At 41.2% G+C, this 21,450-nt stretch overlaps 1 protein-coding gene across 1 annotated transcript in view; it reads right to left on the bottom strand.

The window, feature by feature from the left end:
- RNF219 (ring finger protein 219) overlaps window positions 1–21,373 on the bottom strand; it is a 27,805-nt gene extending 6,432 nt beyond the window's left edge. Inside the window, exons 1-5 of the mRNA XM_014955493.1 lie at window positions 21,231–21,373; window positions 12,902–13,037; window positions 11,833–11,924; window positions 9,921–10,169; window positions 6,466–6,554 (exon numbers count right to left, since the gene is read on the bottom strand). Of these exons, the coding sequence (XP_014810979.1) occupies window positions 6,466–6,554; window positions 9,921–10,169; window positions 11,833–11,924; window positions 12,902–13,037; window positions 21,231–21,302 (638 nt within the window). The 5' untranslated portion in view covers window positions 21,303–21,373. The remainder of the gene's footprint in view (window positions 1–6,465; window positions 6,555–9,920; window positions 10,170–11,832; window positions 11,925–12,901; window positions 13,038–21,230) is intronic.
- Window positions 21,374–21,450: the final 77 nt, after the last annotated feature.

Raw genomic sequence — 21,450 nt, 5'->3', positions numbered from 1 at the left:
CACTCTGTCCCCTCGTCCAGGTCACTGATGAATATATTAAACAGCACGGGTCCAGGTATTGACCCCTGGGGGACTCCACTGGTTACAGGCTTCCAACTTGAACCTGCTCCAGTAATAATTACCCTTTGGGTCCTGTGACACAGCCAGTTCTCAATCCACCTCACTGTCCCCTCATCCAGCCCATACTGCCTCAGTTTCCCAATGAGGATGTTATGGGAGACAGTGTCAAAAGCCTTGCTGAAGTCAAGGTAGATGACATCTGCTGCCCTCCCCTCATCCAACCAACCGGTCATGGCATCATAGAAGGCTATCAGATTGGTCATACATGATTTACCCTTGGTAAACCCGTGTTGCCCACTTCCAATAACCCCCCACTCTTCAACTTGTTTGGAGATGACATCTAGTATGAGTCTCTCCATCACCTTCCCAGGGACAGAGGTGAGACTAACTGGTCTGTAATTCCCAGGGTCCTCCTTCTTGCCCTTTTTGAAGACTGGAGTGATGTTGGCCTTCCTCCAGTCCTCAGGCACCTCTCCTGTTCTCCACGACTTCTCAAAGATGATCGAGAGTGGTCCAGCGATAACGTCTGCCAGCTCCCTCAGCAAGGGACAAGGTCTTTTCAGTGTTAGGGTCTTGTTCATTAGTTCTTGTTCATTAGCTTAAACAATGAGCTTGTATCTCACTGCATTTATTTCAAATACATCCTTTCTATAGAAAACTGAAAGCCCAGAGAAACTAGTGGTGACTCAAAGCGAATAGAAAGACATTTCAGGTGGGGTTTGGATTCTTCAACAGACACCTAGTGACGTTTTAGATGGCCTAAGGTCTTTTACAAGGCTGCTGGCCTCCAGCTATCACTTTGGAAGGATACAGGTCTCCTATAGGTCCTATATCACAGCTGCCAGCCCCAGGCAGATGTACTAGATATGTTACAGTGTCTGAGGTCACAACGGATTTCAGGACATTTCCTCAGCATCCTTCTTCTCGTCCCAGCATTTTCTAACTTGATGCCAATCAGAAAGCTGCAGTCAGCTCTCATCTACTGTGGACAAGAAGAACTAACATCACAGCTATAATGCTTGAGTAATGCTCTTTCACATTATTCCACAACACGTTATTCCATTATTCCCTCAGTTACGCTCAGGCTCTCCCAAAGATGTCCATTTAGAAACTGTTTAGGAAATTTAATAGTCTCCCACCAACAAAAGGAAAAATTTTCCAGTTGTTTCTTCTTATCTATCAATTCTCTAAATTCAGCTTTAGGGTTTTATTTTCACACATCAGTAACCACTGAGCGTAGCAGATCTGTCTAGCTGAGCCCTTAACTCACATCAACTCAGTTTAAAACCACACAACCTCATACAAACATTTCTCTTCGTGGATACTAAGCAGCTGCAGGAAATAGTTTTCCTGTGTAACCATGTACAGAAGACCGGGGCTGCAGGGATACCACAGAAGATGACTCTCCAGTTCTAATAACCCCATAGCCCAGACTGGGTGCTGCCCTGCAGCTCAGATTCATGAGCATGATTCATCCTCCAAAGGAAACAAAGGACAAGAAGTGAGAAATGACAACGTACAGTCAGGGCTTGTCACAGTTTGGGATTGGGACAATGCCAGAGTGGACAACGAAACCCAGTCCCATCATTTAGATACATATTTTCACTTGGGTTCTGCAGTTGGATGGGAAGAAAAAGGTAGGAAATCCAAGAACAAACCAGCTGAAAGCCCCACTAGTTTCTACAGCCCTTTTGTGATACCACGTACAAGATGCAACTGGATGAGAATGAGTTCTGCAGTCACCCTCTACATCTTGACAATATCCCAGGTTGTATACAATCGCCTTAAAAGTGTGTGATATTTGAATAGGCATGTTTAAGAAGAAAAAACAGTTACTGTCCTTTTCCTAGTAAGCAACAACAACAACAAACAAAAAAAAAAGTCAAGAGATACAACTCACACAGGTTTCTCTATTAAGATCTGAAGCCAGAAAAAAAATGAAACAACAGTGGACTTTGGTTCCACTGAAGTAGTAGTCCTGGGTATAGGCTACTGCTGCTTTCCATTCTGCAGATCAGACTGGCTGACAGAAGAAAGTGTACAAAGGCTCCTTCTTGAAGGAAATAGTAGAAACACTTGCTATGGCTAATTTTCTAAGCTTGCAAAAAATCAAATTATTTTCAATATAAGCAAATAGTAAGCAGTAAATCCCCTTCATTGCACAGTTCACAGAGTACAAGTCAATCTGAAGACACATGGCCATCTGCATGAAATCTCTCCTAAGCATCATGGAAGTCCACTTCCTTCACATCACAAGAGTAAGGCCAAGCTTTGCTGTTTGCTGGATGACTGTAGAGCAGCAATATTTAAACAGAAGTCAGGTACATTCTTTGAAACGAGCTTCTCCTTTCACTTAGGGAATTGGGTGAATTCAGACAAGCTCCAAGCATTTTACCATCTTTCAGTGAAGCAGCATTGGTCTTCCACGTAAGAAAGTCAGATTATACCCAAGGTCAGGGAACAGCAACAAGTCAGAAAGGATTACTTCAGAATTACTACAAAGAAACCACCAGAAAACCCACAAAACCAAGGAGTGTGAACTGAATGTCCTTACCCTCTGCTTAAGGTTTAACTCTTCGTGCCTAGAGTGGGTGCTTCCTTGGGATTTAATGCTACGACTCAAGAACTCAAAGCTCTTGTGAAGGCTACTAAATAGCATCTTCTCCTATTTACTTTTTGGGGCACACTGCAGCTGGTCTTTGCAAACGGCCACCCCTCTGGGACAGCAAGCTTGTGGGGAGGTGAGAAAGTAGCCCAGTATTCTATGTAGGAAGATAGCAGTGTTCTTACCCTCTGCACCCTGGACACAGGTTACTAGAAGCCCATTTGTAGGCTCAGTGAAAAGCAGAGCAAATTACAGCGTCTGGCATAAGTGGAACCCAAATAGTCAACAGCCGTAGATTTCAATGTGCGGGTACCTGAAGCCACAAATCTAGACCAGATTTGTGTCTAGTAAAACTGGAAAAAGCAAAAAAAGAAACCCCAAAACAACCACAATAAAACAACTCACAAACCTGAGAACGGAGATAATGCAACAACTTTCTGCAAGTTACAAATAGTTTTTCAGACTGGGATTTTAACTGGCAGAAGAAATTAAATATTTAGGGAAAAGACTCCTAGGAAGCCTAGAAGTCTGGTTCAAGCTAATTTGAATCTAACCATTCATAAAATACACTATACCCTGGAGTAGATGGACTTGCTAGTTATTTTCCTTCAGGTAAAAAGCAAACAGCCCTCTGCCAAAAATGCTTTTAGATCCATTGTGCCTTGCCAATAGACCTAACAGTTTTCTATTTTAAGTAGAGCTGGAAGTAATAGGGCTTTATCATCCTGCAAAACTTAAGTTTTAGAAGTTTTCCTGTTCTGTATCAGGAAAATTGAAGTCACTGAAAATTCCTCAGGAGAAAGAGCAAACAAAGAGCAAGCAACCACCACTAAACTATCAGTTTGATCTGCCTGACAAATGGAAGATTAACACAGGTTTTTGGTAAGAATCAGAGCAAGAAACTTACTTTTATTTCCTTTTCAGACCTATGTCCCAACTATATGATAGTATGGTATTCTGGTGAAGATCTATTTGCAAAAATGTTTCAGGAAAAAAAATAATCAATCGGCATCATCAATTAAAAAATTGTGTAAAAATCCCTGACATGGCTACAATGTCAATTTTATTGACATATATGACATTTTTCAGCAGGTTTTAATGGATATGAAGAAAGAAAAAAGCAATTCAAGACTATGATAAAAGGAAAGTTTTTTTATTGACCACTGAAGAACGCTAATTATATTTTTCCTGTGATGTCAGAGGTAGAATGTGTGATACAACGGGATCCTTCATCTGCCATCAGTGTAAAGCAAAGCCTATTAAAATAATTTAGGTCGTGGTATTTACCTCCAGTGTCATTATGCACAAAATGAACTACATTTGTGATAAGGGGACTGAATACTGACAAATTCTTTTGAAAATAATTTGATACAAGTTTTCATTAGTTACCTAGCCAGTTGCTTAAGCACGAATCCATACCTGACTATCTGAAGCTAGGAAATATATGACAAATGAAACAAGGATGACGACACTAAATTACAAAGATCCAATCCAGTAGCTATTTTAAATTGCACTGGAAAGCCATTCAGAGACTTCTTCCAAAAACTACCTTCTGAACAATTCTGAATAAAGTACACTGAAACAACTGTACTGGAAAATCAGTGTACCCACCCAGAAAAGTTTAATTATAGTTACATTATTGGGCTCTAATGCTTATGCCTTCAATCCTGATTTCATAAGCAAGGTAAGAAAACAGCTATTGCATGCCCTGTTCAATGTATGAAGCCTCGTTGAAAGACCTTTTAGATATTATCAAAGTTTGCTATCAGAACTGGCAGAACACTTTAAAAATGTCTTGATGTTAGGTCTGGTCTAGATATTGACCAGACCAATTACTACAAGGGTGAAAGTTAATTTATGAAATCTGCTAACAACAGTAAGATGGGAGAGACTTTCTACCACCTCAAGGACATGACTTAAATTCAAAAGCATTGCTTTAAGCTTGACACGTGCATCAAAGCATCAACTTGAAGAAAGCCAATACATGGGTAAAGTCTCACACTTTGGGAGGGGACATTAGCAGCACAAATGCAAAATGAGGTAGGACGATAACTTTTTAAGTAGCTATTTAGCAGAACTGGCACTGGCCATTCATGTTAGAAGTGCCAGGTAAAAGGAAGCAACAAAATGGTATTGCAAGATGTCAACATAAGACAGAATAAGACACAAGAAGTTCTTCTGCTCCATTTAGTGCTACTGAGACTCCGTTTGGAATCTAGTACCCAGTTCTAATCATTATTGCTTCCACTGAAGCAAACCATAGACAGCAGAAAGCTGTGAGAATACAGCAAAACCAAGTAAAAGAAACAGTAAACTTCTGATTTAAGTCACACATATCTAGAAGAATTGGACAACCAACCTAAAAAGGTTTAATTGTAGAGCCACAGACAGGCCAACCTAGTTCGCATCTGGGTTGCAAAACAGACCTTCACACTGTCCAATTTCTAATAACATTTGGCTATACCTGTGCTTCTAAAGAAGAAAGTGACTGGCTCTTGTTTTAGGCCACACTGGCAAAAGATTGAAAAATAATATGCTTGCAACAAAGTCTAGTTCTTCACACACACTCTCCTCTGATATCTAATTTTTCTGACCAATAGGATGGTAAAGCATGCACAAGCAAGAAGAAATAGGAATTGTCTCCACTGGGGAGTTTATCAAGTAAGGTGATCTGGGTGTCTTCTAGCTCTTTTTTTCCCTAGGATTTATTTAGTTACATATATTTACTTTTCAAGCTTGCCATCCTTATCAACTCACTCTCAAATCTTATGGAAAAAGACATTCCATGCCATTAAAGCCCTCTCCATTGCCAAGACCTTAAACAGGGCTCTCTCCCCCTTCTTAGGGGACTTCAGAGCAGAATGTACTTTTATGCATTTAACAGCATAGAACAAGGATCATGCATCATCTTTCCTGTGGTTTTGAATGACAAGCAGTCTGGCAAGCAAGCTCTCTATAAGGATGAATTTCATCTTCCAGAAAGTGAGTTGTGAACTGGAACAAAATCCAGAGAGCTCTCTTCTCACATTACACAGGTATCTCTCAATCCCCTTGATCAAAAGCACCGCATAATGCTGCTCTTAGCTTTCTAAGTTCCAAACCAATGAGAGAAAAAAGGTAAAAAAAAACCCAACGAAAGAAAGGAACGCAACTTTGAAAATATAACATGTTGCTCCACATAGTACTTCCAAGGAGAGGAGTACTTCCTGTACTTAGCATGCAGCTGTAATCAGTAGGCACTATTTCTGCTTTTTGGTGTCACTGATGTTTTAACTATTAAAGACACAGGTGTCAGTTCTGGGAATTATGTTCTCATGCTACAGAAGCTCGATTCTACATATCTCGCCCAGACGCAAAGCCATCAGGGACTTTCCTTGAACAGGGAGCCTAAGATCGCAGGACAAACCCTGAAAGCAGCAAAAGGAAGAACAAAACAAAACAAATACAAACAACCACAACCTCTGCACTCAGTAACAGACCTTCTACTTTGACCATATACTACATTTAGAAATTTCCCAATAACAAAAATAAGTTAACTATAGAATTCAAGTAATAAATCCAAGTCTTCAATTTTGTCCCGATAATGTACTCGTAGTCGTGTCATGTTCCTTCACTGCAGACTTGCTGCTAGTCTGTAAGTTGCATTTGTCACCCAAGTCTATGGGGACAAAAATTCCAAAGTCTACCTGGAGACCCATACCCAACACCATGTACACCACCACACTTTTACGTTGAAGTCCTACAACTTCAGTTAAACAGTCTATAAATAAAATACAGTAACTTTTAAAATATTCACATACTTTTGGGGTGATCTACTATCAACTTCAGCTTTTAGTCGCAAATTCTCTCTTAAAAGGCTACTGTTTTCCATGCTCAGTTTCTTATTTGCCTAAGGAAAAGAAAAGGAAAAAAAATATATAAGTATACAGTAAAGCAGAAATGACTTCTAATATTTATAGGACAAGCTGTTTCTCCTTTTTAAAGAGACAGAACTAGAAATGTGAAGGCAGGAAGCAGCCTTCAGACAGGGACACCACTTAAAAATCACCATGGGAAATGGCTTGCAAAACTGAATAGCGAACAGACATTTTTTATTTATATTCCCAAAATACATCGCAAGTGTCCTATCTAGGGAAATAAACACAGCTATGTTAGTTAGTACAGAAAGTCATTACGGAGATGTACTAATGGCAATTCCATGTTTTTTTTTTCCACATGACTAAATACGTTAAGTACATTAACATTACAATCAGCAAAACTAATTACCTAAATACGTTAAGTACATTAACATTACAATGTGCAGGTATCAGCAAAACTAATGTTGAACAGCTTCCCCCATTCCAAATTAGAGTAAGATTACTTTGGATTTTTTTTACTTGTTGTTTTTAAAGCACAGTTATCCTATGGATGTAAATCCATTACGACAAGCTATTTGCAGTCTTTCTTCACTTTCTTCCAGGACGTTGTGATGAAGACTCCTGATTCACAACCCTTCTTACTCCTTGAATTGAGGTCAATTCCTTCTCCTCAGTTCAGTGGACAGCCTTGTTAACAAGATACTTCATATAAAGAGTTTTCCTGCTGCCGTGTTTCAGAACAATGAATGCCACCATCCTAACAAACAGAAAATACTCTGTGTACTTCATAGTCTGCTCAATCTCCTGAAAACAGCCCCACAGTCCAGGACTTGTAATTCATAGCCTCAGCTGGATGACGCTTCTGCTGCGTAACAAAAGTATGATCTGGAGTTAGAGCCAAAGTCAAAGCTATGAAACTGGGCTCATGAATGAAATGTACTTTTTCAGAAGCATCAAACAGTGCAAGAAGAGAGGCAGAAAACTCTAAATGCTTATATGAATACCCCCAGCAACCTCTCCAGGCGAGGCTAAGACAGTGTGAGGTAGGAGAGATGGAGCAGAAAAAAACCAAAACACTCCCCCCAAACGCCACAATATTCCTAGGGGCAGAAAGAGTCTGGCAAAGCAGGAATGGGAAGGGTAAGCCTAGGGCTTGGGTGGCTGAGTATCAACTATTTGGTATTAAAAAAAAAAAGCACAAAAACCTATTCTTAAAGCAATGCGTAAGAATACAGGACACCTCGCTTCCAAAGGAGCATCAGACCATTTGACAACATGGCCAAGATCTTTCACTCTTTCCAGAGACACATTTCCCTCAGCTGTACAATCAAATAGGAAATTGCATGACTTGTGTAGAGTTGGTAGGTAGGTAGGGCACCCACCTGGCACATGGCAAGGCAGGACTGAACCTCTTCAGTGTCCTTCGTCCACAGAGTGCACTCTACTCTCCAAGCCAGTAATCTGCAAGGGATTCCCACTTGCAGCACAATGTCTAGATATTAATGACTTCATGTAGCTGCATTATTTCTACTATGGGGTTTGTATCACCACTTCCATACTCATTATGAATCCACTCAAATAATAATGCCTATGTTGTGAATCTTTGCTTTAGGACATTACATGATAAAGGTGGTTGCTGTCTTCTGATTCAGTTTGGTTTTAAAAAGGAAGTGATGGCGGCAACAATTTCTGAGGGACACTGTATCACTGAGAAGTTATGGGTGGTTGAAGCTTCTGGGTCAGTTACTTTAGGGGATAAGAAGGTTTCCGGTTCCACATTGAGTGTAAATGGGAATGAGGTCTTGCTGTTCAGACTGGGGTTGGTCAACTCATGCTCACAAGTAATACAAGAAGAGCCAAGTGACTTTAGGTACTTCTGAAACTGAGCAGCTGTTGAACAAGTACAGATGGAAAGAGAGTGTTGGACTTGATGACCTTAAGGGTCTTTTCCATCCTAAATGATCACAGTTTAAGACTTGGTCACTAAAACCCATCTAAACCTCTATTCGTATCTAACCCTCAACCAAATTCAGAGACTCCATAAACTTAAAACCTTTATTGCTAAGGCTGAAGTTATACTGAAAAAAAACCAAACACACCCCTTCCTCAGTCCCTGCTACATTCTTCTTTTTCTTACTTAGGGAAAAAATTAAAAAATTTAGTCACCACATTTAAAAAAAAAAAACAAAAACACAAAAAAAGCAATGCAGTTAGTTTTAACTTAATGGAAAAAAATACAAAAAAATTAGGCAGATGAGAACTCCTTGCTGCAAATTGCTTTTTGCCAGCGACTCTGAAGTTCCTGAGATCCTCTTAGGAGGGCAAAAGATGTGTCCCAGCCTGTAAAGCTGAAGCCTAAGTCTAGCTAAGCTATTGAGAAAGCTAGTTTTGGAAACCCAGTTTATTCCCTTTAGTGTTTACAGTCCAATTAGGGCCAGAATTTGCTTTAAATTACAGAGGCAAATCTAGTAGTGTTCCATTAACAACAATAGAATGGCAGAACAGTATAGTGTGGGCCTCTGAGTATGTAGCACAGGAAAAGTGTAAACACTATAAATACAGAGGGAAAAAAAAATGTCCTAAAACACATAATGGTTTGGTTTTGCAGTAGGCAGCCCAAGACTGTTAAGAGAAGAAATAAAGGTAGCATTCTAAATAAACGCAAGTCCAGTTCTTCCCACCTTGCCTTTCAAATTTATCTTGAAATTTCACTCTTCTTCACTGTTTGAGGTGATCCTTCTTGTGCCAGCAGGTAGATTTTGCAAGATATTTTTATTTAGATGCATTTTTGCATGACTATCTCCTGCATCTCTCCTTCTGCAGTATCAGGTTTTCTCTTATATTACATTCAAGATGTATAAAAAAGCCGCAGGTTTCCAGTAAAGGATCTTCTGGTCATAAAATGCTGAAGCTTGTCTATTTTCGGTCAAGGGGTCAAGTTACTCTGTCTCAGCAAATTGCACCAAAAATATCGGCTAGCAGGGAGGGCAATAGTGCAAAATCTGCCTCAGCCAACTGTACTGTGTTTGGCCACTGAATGTTGTAAAATAGATATATTATATAGATTATTGCAAGCCTGAAAAATCTGGTCATCAATACCGTTGACAAGTGCTACTATAATCCAATTACCCAGTCATAGAGTGACAGAGGATTTGAAGAAGAGTCACATGCAAGACTCACTAGAACAAGCAATAACATCTGACACTTGCTAAGGCTGTATGGAAATACTATGATACCCCAACAGTCACTGGAATTCAATTTTTTCCTCTTTCTTCTGGATCTATGAAGTACCTAAAGGTCATGTTAGCTCTCACTCCTCTTTAACTAACATGAAACAGTTACATTACAAGATAGGAAACGGTTACGCTACAAGATAGCTAAAGAAACGTATTTATTACCTCCTTTAGCTTTTCCACATTATCCATCACTTTTTCATACATTTCATTGGCAGCTTTCAGCTTTTTGCTCCATTCCTCTGGGGTTTCTGGGCCACCGGTACCTGCTTCATTTGCTGACTGGCCAGTTTCCTCATTTTGGCAAGACAAAACCGATGCCGTGGGATCCAGAAGAGATTTCAGCTGTGTCTGTAAACTGAGATTTTTACCTCTCAGATCTTCCACTTCTTTTTGCAGGGACTCTATTTCATCCTAAAGGTGTCAGAAATTGACAGGAATTAAACTAATGCGTGAGATTAATTAAATAATACTGGCAAGTTCCCCCAGCCCTTTAGAAACATGGGTTCTGGCAAGCCCAGACGCATGCCTTCGCTTACACATATATCCAAGTATGCTTATGGATTGTGCTCTAGGCAGGATTTTAATCAGCCTGCACACTCAAGCACAGTGAAGGTTTTAGCAAAGGGAATCCCTTGGCTACATAAAGGACCCTGAACAAACTGGCGGGCAGACCAAAAGCTTCAAAGCATTCAGCAACATGAATCTATTATTAGGACACTCCGTGGGAGGATTTCCTGTATTCAAGAGTGTTCTTAAGGTCGTCCTCTGCTGACTCATTTGCTGTTATTTGAGAATGTTTCTCTCATATCGTTCTGAAACATCACATGTTCGGCTACCGAAAGTCTCAAGATTCAAAACAGACAGAACACTGCCTGGAAGAGGCTGCTCCAGCTACACAGAACTAGCAACATCTTAGGAAAGACTCTCAAAATGCAAAGAACAAAGCTCTTAGCTGTATCTGTCTGAAGCCACAGAGAAGCAAAAACCTTCAAAAGCCTCTTGTCAGAGAGGGAAAAGAAATAATTTATCCTGAAAACAGGTCTCTTACACTGTTCGCCAACTTAAAACACTTGAGTTGCTCAAGGTCAGATTAGTAAAGGAGGCCCTATATGGCACTTACAGAAATCCAAGGTATATTTGCACAAATAATCAAGTTTGCTCCCTCCTGTTCCCTCCCCCCCAAAGGAGAACAATCATTTTAAATTTAGTTTTTGGGAGAGATTTATGTCATCCTATGCCTATCTGTGTGATTTTGGAGTTGATTCAATAGAAAGGCAGGAAACCTCCTTCTCCTGACTCCTTTCAAAGAGGATGAAAGAGCCTGAGCTACAGGCAAGCTTGTCATAAAAGACAGCCCTCACTTCCCTAGTGTTAAGGAGATACACAGCGTCCGTTTCCTTGCTCTCATTCTCCTCCCTGTGAGACAGGTTTCCTTGCAAAATATGCCATGTCCTCACACTGCTACTACTAAAGAAACAACAGCTGAGAAAACAAACTAAGCATACTCCTTATTAACACCTTTCCACCTTTTTCCTAAGCAAAAGCAAGTTTTCCAGCAGGAGGGTGCAGACAAACTTCCAAGCATTCACTCACTTTCAGAAAACAATGAAGCAACAATGATAAAAATTAACCTACGTTCAGGTTCCAGTGGACAACATTCTTTAAGAGGTAATTTAATCTTCTTAAACAACAGGGAATTACTTCAGAAAATGTTGGTATTTGTATTGGAGACAAAACAAAAAACTCCCAACACCCAATATGCATAAAATAAACCTTCCCATAACACCTGGGGGTGGAATTCCTACAAAACTATAGAATTGGCTGTACTTGGCTACCTGTAGCACAGAAAGAATATCACCGTGACTTCAGTGGGACCACTTCAACCACCAGCAAATGCTCTCTCGTAACTTCAGCCAAAAGGTGGAATCCTACTGCAGCTGAGTTTCATGTAGATTCAGTATAAACCTTTACTCAAATTAAAACCAATGGGACTCAAAGCAAAAGGATCAGTTTTATGCACCAATTTAGCAGCTGCAGTTCACCTGGAAAGTCACAACACTGCCCGTGTCCTTACCTCATATTCTTTGTGGAGCAATTCGAGCCTTGTTTTACGTAGGTGCTTTCTGACTGTCGGACTAAATATAGGATCACTTTCACTCGTTCCTCCTAAAGAAGCACAGGATGAAAGAAACATTGTTTCTTATTTCAGTCAATTCAGTGCTAGCAACCCACCTTACAGTGCTTTTCCCATTATCAGCTACAAATACAGCTAATACTGGACAAATCTACTACCAAAGGAGTTTTAAAGTCCTTTCATTTTCAGAACAGGTTAAACAGGAATATCTATTAGGGACGTTTAGGAGTCAAAGTCCTGCCTCACAGCAGGAAGACAACTTTGGAATTTTTGAATTTTGTATTTTCCTTGACAGAATTCTGTCTTATTTAGAACCATACTATTAAGACAGAGCTAAGAGGGACACAGGGAAATCAAGCCCACATATAATTAGTACAAGATTATGTAAGTTTCTAAAGTGAGATTGTTCAGATGTATTTTCCTCTCAGAACCAAACAGCAGAGCTGACACTTTATATCAAATAAAGATCATAGTATTTTCTAGCTCTGGGGAAGTTCAGATCCTCATTCAGCTGTTGTCGCTTTGTTTTATTTCTGTGCATTTTCTTAAAAATAAAGCAAAGGGGAAGAAACGGTGAACAAAACAAACAAACAAAAAAGAAAAGAAGACTACATACTCATTCAAAAATCTGTATTTAAGTACATAATTTCTCAGCTAAATATCATTCTTTTGGACAAGAGGCTACAATGCATATGTAGAGTACATCAAGCGAGGTACATTTTTTTAAATTAAAGGCACCATCCAACCAAGATTTAAAAAACTGTCATTAGAGTCACAGGGTCCTTGCTGCTTTTGAATAATCTAGCCATTAATATACACACTATCTTTGGAATTTTTACCATGTAGCTATTATGTGTGCTTCCAGAAAACTTTAAGTCAGATCTTCCTTAGATGCTGGTAAAAAAAAAAAAAACACAGAAAAAAAATATCCAGACATCTTTGGACTCAAAAGAATCTCCTTGAGCAGTAAATATCAGAAAGTTATTTCAAAGCCTACAGTTGTCCTTACCTATAATTTCCTTGCAAGGATTTTCAGGAGTGATGGGAATCCTGCAAGCTGGACACTGATTATTGTTCTTCAGCCACACTTCAATACAAATGGAACAGAAGACATGGTTGTTTACACAGATGACCGGGTGACGGACCTTTTAGCATTAAGGAAAAAAAAAAAAAAAGAAAAAGAAAAAAAGAGAAAGGCACTATGAATACTTTAAAACTCTTTCAGGTAACAGAATATGAAAATACACTATCCTGCCTCTCAGTGAAAGTCTGGTGTTGCAGGAAAGAGACTAGGGCTAGCTGGGAGTGATGTCCTGACTCACAACACCAAATTTCCCTATTACTGAAGGCACCTTCAACTAGGGTCCTTGATTGCAATTGCTCATTAACCAAATGTATTAACAAAATGTGGCAGGCATTCTTCCTTCACCCCACAACCTTCAAGAACTGCAGCCAACCACTCCAGTGAAATGCATCCGCCTCCCTAGGTAGAAGAGAACCAAAAGACATACATTAACTGATTTCCAAAAGTAAGGGAATGAGTGATTGCTCCTGGCAACAACCAACACTTTGCCTTGGAAGAGGTGTCACTAAAACTGATAGCATTACAGATTAACTCTAGCCTGCACATAATCAGCTTCATGGAAATCAGCTTTAAAAGGATAAAGGCCAAAACCACAGAGCAGAAACATGAACCGGCAATCGCTAATTCAAGCCTCATGCTAGATATGCATTGCTACTAAATAAGTCATTACCCAAGAATGGGGCAGCTAACTGAAGGATTAAATATTCCAATCAGACACTGATCCTTTCAAGAAGCTTTCCCTCCCCTTCCAAAACAGGAGGGTAAACAAACTGTTAGAAAACATTAATGACAATGCATTATTCTCCCTTATCATTTAACTATAAACCCTGTTTGAAAGTAAGTGTGCACAGAGGGACCAAATATGATACGGAATAAAATTACTTTCCCCTATAATCTATGCTTTATTGCAGCTTCTGTTACAGTTTACTGTAACACACAGTCTCAAATCTCGTAAGACTTAACATTAGTATCTGCGTTAGGGGTCTTAGCAATCATTATTTGTTTTTCCTCCACCCTGTCTTTGCCCAAGAAATGGGTTTTTGAAACAGAAGTATCAGCATCTGTTACTTCAGAGTCTACTGTGTTGCACTTAAAACCCAAGTTCAAGAGAACACTTTCAATCTTAAAAGAAGTCCTCACCATCCCCAATATCCTCCTCTTTCATTCTGTTAGTAGTCAAACTAGGAAGGAAAAAATTAATCTTTAGCATGAGAAAGTAAGCAACTGGAAAGGAGAGCCAAAAAGGAGAGCTGGCACTCTTTAGTCTGGAAAAGAGAAGGCTGAGGGGAGACCTTATTAATGCCTAGAAGTATCTCAAGGGCGGGCTGAGGGAGGAGGGAACCAGACTGTTTTCAGTAGTTGCCAGTGAGAGGACAAGGGGCAATGGGCACAAGTTGGAACAGAAAGGGTTCCACTTGAATATGAGGAAGAACTTTTTCACAGTGAGGGTGACAGAGCCCTGGAACAGGCTGCCCAGGGAGGTTGTGGAGTCCCCTTCTCTGGAGATTTTCAAGACCCGCCTGGATGCAGTCCTGAGTAACATGCTCTGACAAGCTCTAGGCAATCCTGCTTTGGCAGGGGAGTTGGACTAGATGATCTCTGTGGTCCCTTCCAACTCTAAAAATTCAGTGAAATTCAGTGAAATCAATTCTAAATACGCATTAGATGTGTCCTGTAGTAATCCTACCCATACAATCAGTGTTGCACAAGCTAAAGCCCAAGCATTTTACCACTGACGTACACACGGATCTGGATTAAGGCCCAGATCTGCCAGCTTCTTCTCCAATTTACTATCTATGCCCCTGTCACATTACAGGATTTTTAAAATCTGTGATAGTTCTGGGAGCTAAAGGATTTATCTATACAGAAACAGGAACCCAAGCTTACTGAAGGTGTGAATAGAAACTAAGCGACTTCTCCATGTCTCTGCACACTTTCACCTCTAATTAAGGAGGCCCTTTTTTTTTTAGTGATTAACGCAAACATTAGCAGACCCATGCTTTGGAAATGGTTAAGTATTACAATTTCAGTTATTAAAAAAAAAGAGTTATCTTGTCACTTACAGTTTTTCTTTACTAGAAAAAGAGCTTTCTCTGGCTTTCCCACCAGCAGCAAAAAGAAAAAAACCTCAACTTCTTCTCTGGCCATACTTCTTTCTTACTCAGAAGCAGCCTGAGAATAGTTGTATGGATGGCAATGATAGGATACAGAGCAGAATAACATAAAATAATCCAAACAGGAAAAGACATTTCGGGAGTGCAGGTCTCCCCCCCAGGGAGCAAGAGACCCTCAGTTACCCCAAACCTGACATAGAAGCGCACTTCTTGCAAGTGAATGATTACTCCATATCCCTAGCAAAATAGTAAGTCACATTTATTACTCTCCAGGGTACAGTGCTTCTGATTTACACACCTTTACAAGTTTCATTTCAGGGCTGAGGTTTACACTTTCGTTGGCTCAGGATCCACACAAAGCAACCCAGGCGACAACAGCAGAAGATGCTATTGAAATGTCACACAATGGCTGGGGGTGCCGCTGCCCTCCACGGAGTCCCTGAGCCACCAACTGCAACAAGCCCGGGGGGGTGGGGGATCACAACATACTCATTACTGAGAAAAGCATTTCACTTGAATTACACCACAGTTTCAGTTCCTTAATCGACCATAATGCCTAGAAAGACTACAGCTCATTTGGGAAACCTCGATCAGCCAGGTGATTTGAACAATTTCCTGATTTTTCCCCACACATAATGTGATTCCCACTCAGGGCAAAATCAAATCCTGTACACATCTATTTAACTTTGAAGGCACCTTCAAGCTGCATTAACGGAGGAGCACACGTGTGGAAAAGCAGGCACGCTGATAGCAGTGAACAAATCCCCAGACATCCTGAGGGGTTTCAACACACACACACACAGAATCCTGTGCCTAAGCCCCAGCAAACTGTCAACACCAAAACCAACGGGAGAGACCTTCAGATATTCTAGGACAAGTAAACCTAACGGCCTGATGCAGATGGCTTCTGATCTGCTTGCTAATTATGAATAAAGATATGTTAGAAGACAGCCCAGGCTGTGTTAAAAGAGCATTCAGGTAACAAACACAAAATTTATCCAAGCAATTAACTCTTATTATAAATGGTTATTTGCACATCTTGCCAATATACTTTACGACACTGCTCACATTAACAAAATGGGCTAACGTTCCCCCCCCAAGATTTCTGCTTCATTAAAAACAATGAGTGGCTGACATTATCGAGTGAGTTTCTCTTCAATACCTCTTTTTATCCCCTTACCATTATGCACAGTGAAATAGTTTCTGTTTTGCAGTCAGTTCATTGCAAATTTTGCCGAGATAGCAAGGGGTACATTCTGATTGTAGGGCAGGCCTTCTACTCAATCTGAAGCCTACGCTACAAACCACAGAAGTATTAGAATATGTCAACCCTCCGAGACACTTTCTGCTCCCACCTTGTCCTGGTTTCAGCTGGGATAATTTTCTTCCTAGTAGCTGCTGTGTTTTACATTTAGTATGAGAATACTGTTGATCACGTATTGTTTTATTTATTGCTAGGTAATGCTAATATTGTCCTGAGTAACATGCTCTGACAAGCTCTAGGCAATCCTGCTTCAGCAGGGGAGTTGGACTAGATGATCTCTGTGGTCCCTTCCAACTCTAAAAATTCAGTGAAATTCAGTGAAATCAATTCTAAATACGCATTAGATGTGTCCTGTAGTAATCCTACCCATACAATCAGTGTTGCACAAGCTAAAGCCCAAGCATTTTACCACTGACGTACACATGGATCTGGATTAAGGCCCAGATCTGCCAGCTTCTTCTCCAATTTACTATCTATGCCCCTGTCACATTACAGGATTTTTAAAATCTGTGATAGTTCTGGGAGCTAAAGGATTTATCTATACAGAAACAGGAACCCAAGCTTACTGAAGGTGTGAATAGAAACTAAGCGACTTCTCCATGTCTCTGCACACTTTCACCTCTAATTAAGGAGGCCCTTTTTTTTTTAGTGATTAACGCAAACATTAGCAGACCCATGCTTTGGAAATGGTTAAATATTACAATTTCAGTTATTAAAAAAAAAGAGTTATCTTGTCACTTACAGTTTTTCTTTACTAGAAAAAGAGCTTTCTCTGGCTTTCCCACCAGCAGCAAGAAGAAAAAAACCTCAACTTCTTCTCTGGCCATACTTCTTTCTTACTCAGAAGCAGCCTGAGAATAGTTGTATGGATGGCAATGATAGGATACAGAGCAGAATAACATAAAATAATCCAAACAGGAAAAGACATTTCGGGAGTGCAGGTCTCCCCCCCAGGGAGCAAGAGACCCTCAGTTACCCCAAACCTGACATAGAAGCGCACTTCTTGCAAGTGAATGATTACTCCATATCCCTAGCAAAATAGTAAGTCACATTTATTACTCTCCAGGGTACAGTGCTTCTGATTTACACACCTTTACAAGTTTCATTTCAGGGCTGAGGTTTACACTTTCGTTGGCTCAGGATCCACACAAAGCAACCCACACAACAACAGGAGAAGATGCTATTGAAATGTCACACAATGGCTGAGGGTGCCACTGCCCTCCACAGAGTCCCTGAGCCACCAACTGCAAGAACCCCGGGGGGGGGTGGGGTGGGGGATCACAACATACTCATTACTGAGAAAAGCATTTCACTTGAATTACACCACAGTTTCAGTTCCTTAATCGACCATAATGCCTAGAAAGACTACAGCTCATTTGGGAAACCTCGATCAGCCAGGTGATTTGAACAATTTCCTGATTTTTCCCCACACATAATGTGATTCCCACTCAGGGCAAAATCAAATCCTGTACACATCTATTTAACTTTGAAGGCACCTTCAAGCTGCATTAACGGAGGAGCACACGTGTGGAAAAGCAGGCACGCTGATAGCAGTGAACAAATCCCCAGACATCCTGAGGGGTTTCAACACACACACACACAGAATCCTGTGCCTAAGCCCCAGCAAACTGTCAACACCAAAACCAACAGGAGAGACCTTTAGATATTCTAGGTCAAGTAAACCTAACGGCCCGATGCAGATGGCTTCTGATCTGCTCGCTAATTATGAATAAAGATATGTTAGAAGACAGCCCAGGCTGTGTTAAAAGAGCATTCAGGTAACAAACACAAAATTTATCCAAGCAATTAACTCTTATTATAAATGGTTATTTGCACATCTTGCCAATATACTTTATGACACTGCTCACATTAACAAAATGGGCTAACGTTCCCCCCCCAAGATTTCTGCTTCATTAAAAACAATGAGTGGCTGACATTATCGAGTGAGTTTCTCTTCAATACCTCTTTTTATCCCCTTACCATTATGCACAGTGAAATAGTTTCTGTTTTGCAGTCAGTTCATTGCAAATTTTGCCGAGATAGCAAGGGGTACATTCTGATTGTAGGGCAGGCCTTCTACTCAATCTGAAGCCTACGCTACAAACCACAGAAGTATTAGAATATGTCAACCCTCCGAGACACTTTCTGCTCCCACCTTGTCCTGGTTTCAGCTGGGATAATTTTCTTCCTAGTAGCTGCTGTGTTTTACATTTAGTATGAGAATACTGTTTATCACGTATTGTCAGATGGCTTCTGATCTGCTCGCTAATTATGAATAAAGATATGTTAGAAGACAGCCCAGGCTGTGTTAAAAGAGCATTCAGGTAACAAACACAAAATTTATCCAAGCAATTAACTCTTATTATAAATGGTTATTTGCACATCTTGCCAATATACTTTATGACACTGCTCACATTAACAAAATGGGCTAACGTTCCCCCCCCAAGATTTCTGCTTCATTAAAAACAATGAGTGGCTGACATTATCGAGTGAGTTTCTCTTCAATACCTCTTTTTATCCCCTTACCATTATGCACAGTGAAATAGTTTCTGTTTTGCAGTCAGTTCATTGCAAATTTTGCCGAGATAGCAAGGGGTACATTCTGATTGTAGGGCAGGCCTTCTACTCAATCTGAAGCCTACGCTACAAACCACAGAAGTATTAGAATATGTCAACCCTCCGAGACACTTTCTGCTCCCACCTTGTCCTGGTTTCAGCTGGGATAATTTTCTTCCTAGTAGCTGCTGTGTTTTACATTTAGTATGAGAATACTGTTGATCACGTATTGTTTTATTTATTGCTAGGTAATGCTAATATTCAGTCAAGGACTTTTTCAGCTTCCCTTGGAAGCTGAGAGGGAGCATAGACAGGAGAAGCTGGCCAAAGGAATACTCCATACCATAGATGTCATGCTCAGTAGATAAATGAGTGCTGGCCATGGGGCAGGAATTCACGATTCCTGCTCGGGATGGGCTAGGCAATCCATTATTGGGCAGTGAGAAACTATACTGCATCACTCATTTTGTACATTCTTTTATAACTACTGTTGTTATTATTATTATCTTCTCTTCCATTATTGTTCTATTAAACTGTCTTTATCTCAGCCCATGAGGTTTCTTTTTTTTTTTTTTCTGATTCTCCCTATCCCACTGGGGAGGAAAGTGGGGAAGTAGTGAACAGCTGTCATCCTGGTTGCCAGTTGGGATTAAACTGCGACATGCCTACAGGACAGGACAAAACTGGTAAGATTTTTCCCTAGATTTAAACTAAACAACTTTTTCTTCCTCTAACCTCACTCTTGAGAAGAGCTTTTTCTCATTAAGTTTTCCAACGAAGTTTCAAGCGTGTATTAAAAAAAAAAGGACAGCCGGAGCAGTCAACTTTGGCAAAATCTAAACAGCTTCATGCATCTAAAACCAAAAGTATTCAAATACCTTTATAACTGATATCACTAGTAGATTCACTTAAATAACGATAATAAATGACCTTAGTGCAAGATCCCAAATAAGAAGACTGTGGAAATCTCTTCCAGTACAAACTCAGGAATATTCCTGACCAACTCCAGAAAAGAAGTGGAAATATGAAACAGTGGCCTGAAATAACCCAGTGGCTTTGCAGCAAAATATGAGTAAATACCTAAGGAATCTATCAAGTGTTTAGATTAGAAAGTCACTAGGATCAGATACAAATAGCAAATATATTGTCAGTTTGATTTCACTCACTTCTTTTTCAAGAGGATGCACTCTGTACTACAGACACAGTAAATTTGTGTTCCCCTCCATCTTCATTAAACAGATAAATAGAAAAAGAGAGGTAACAGGACCGCAGCCAGGAAGTCTTGCTTGGCTTCCGCAGAAAAGCCAAGAAACCAGTAAGCGTGGTTGCTAAAAGCATCACCCTCTGTCACAGTGAAGAAAGCTGAGAAAAGGGAGACGTCTGACTACTTTCACTGCCAGCCCTACACCTACTTTATACACCAAATGCACCTATTCTTTTGTTACCACTCCAGCAGAAAATGTCTTGGAGTAAAGGCCACGCGAGCTAGAAAGAAACCGGACAGCAAATGCCAGAGTACAAACACGGAAGGTTATTTCTTCCCCTGTAATTACTGTTGTGCTTTATTAGGAGGTTTGTTTTGTTTCGGAAAGCATGAGAACAAGAGAAAAACAGAGTAACGGGGAATAAGCAGAGAATCTGAGAAGCAATTAGTGACAGCTATGAAATTAGCTCTGGGGCTTTCAGAGACTAGCAAGAGCCCTCTGCTTCCCCAGGGAGGAGAGAAAGGGACCAAGAAAGGGTCAGAAAGTGGAAACTTTTTCTCCAGCCTGCTGCAGCATGGCTCAATGCTTTTTTTTTTAAAATCCACTTGGTTATACATTCCCTCTTTGTTCCACTTATCCTCTACCACACAGCAGCATGCTCCAACGCAAACTCACCCAGCATTTTAACACAGATTATCCTACAAATACAGGAAGAAATAAAAAAAAAAAAAAAAAAGAAAACAAACCTCAAAACCTTCACCCTGGGAGCCATAATATCCTTGGGGGGCAGGGGCGACCTGGGGGACCTCTAACAGCCCCCAGGGGACTCCTGGAGGGGGCAAGGGGGGCCGGGAGCACGGTAGCCACCATCCCAACGGTGGCAACGGACCTCGCCCGCTGCCGGGACCCCTTGGGGACGGGATCTCCCACCCCAACTTTCTCCCCACGGACAAAACCGGAGGGGCCCAGGGGTGCGGGCCGCTGCGGGCCACAGCGGGCGCCCCCCCCAGCCCCGACCCCACCGGAGGCCGGACTCCCCCTTCCCGGCCCTGCGCCCACCACCACCGCCACCGCGGGAAGGGGCTGAGGGAAAAGGGCAGGGGCGCCGCCGTTACCTTCCCCAGGCAGATGTGACAGGTGATGGGCAGCGTGAGGGACAGCGTGACGCTCGGCCCCTGCTGCGCCATCGCGGCGGCCTCAGCCAGCGCGGAAGTCCCGCAGGCGGTTAACGGCGGCAACGGCGGTGGCGGCGGCGGCGGCTCCCTCGCCAGCCCCGCTACGGCAAGCCGGCGAGGCCAAGCCGCCGCCCGGCGGAGGGAAGGCGGTGCGCGCTTT

Source organism: Calidris pugnax, unplaced genomic scaffold (assembly GCF_001431845.1).
Source record: "Calidris pugnax isolate Ruff unplaced genomic scaffold, ASM143184v1 scaffold153, whole genome shotgun sequence".
NCBI classification, from domain to species: Eukaryota; Metazoa; Chordata; class Aves; order Charadriiformes; family Scolopacidae; genus Calidris; species Calidris pugnax.
This window is presented reverse-complemented; position numbering and strand designations above follow the sequence as displayed.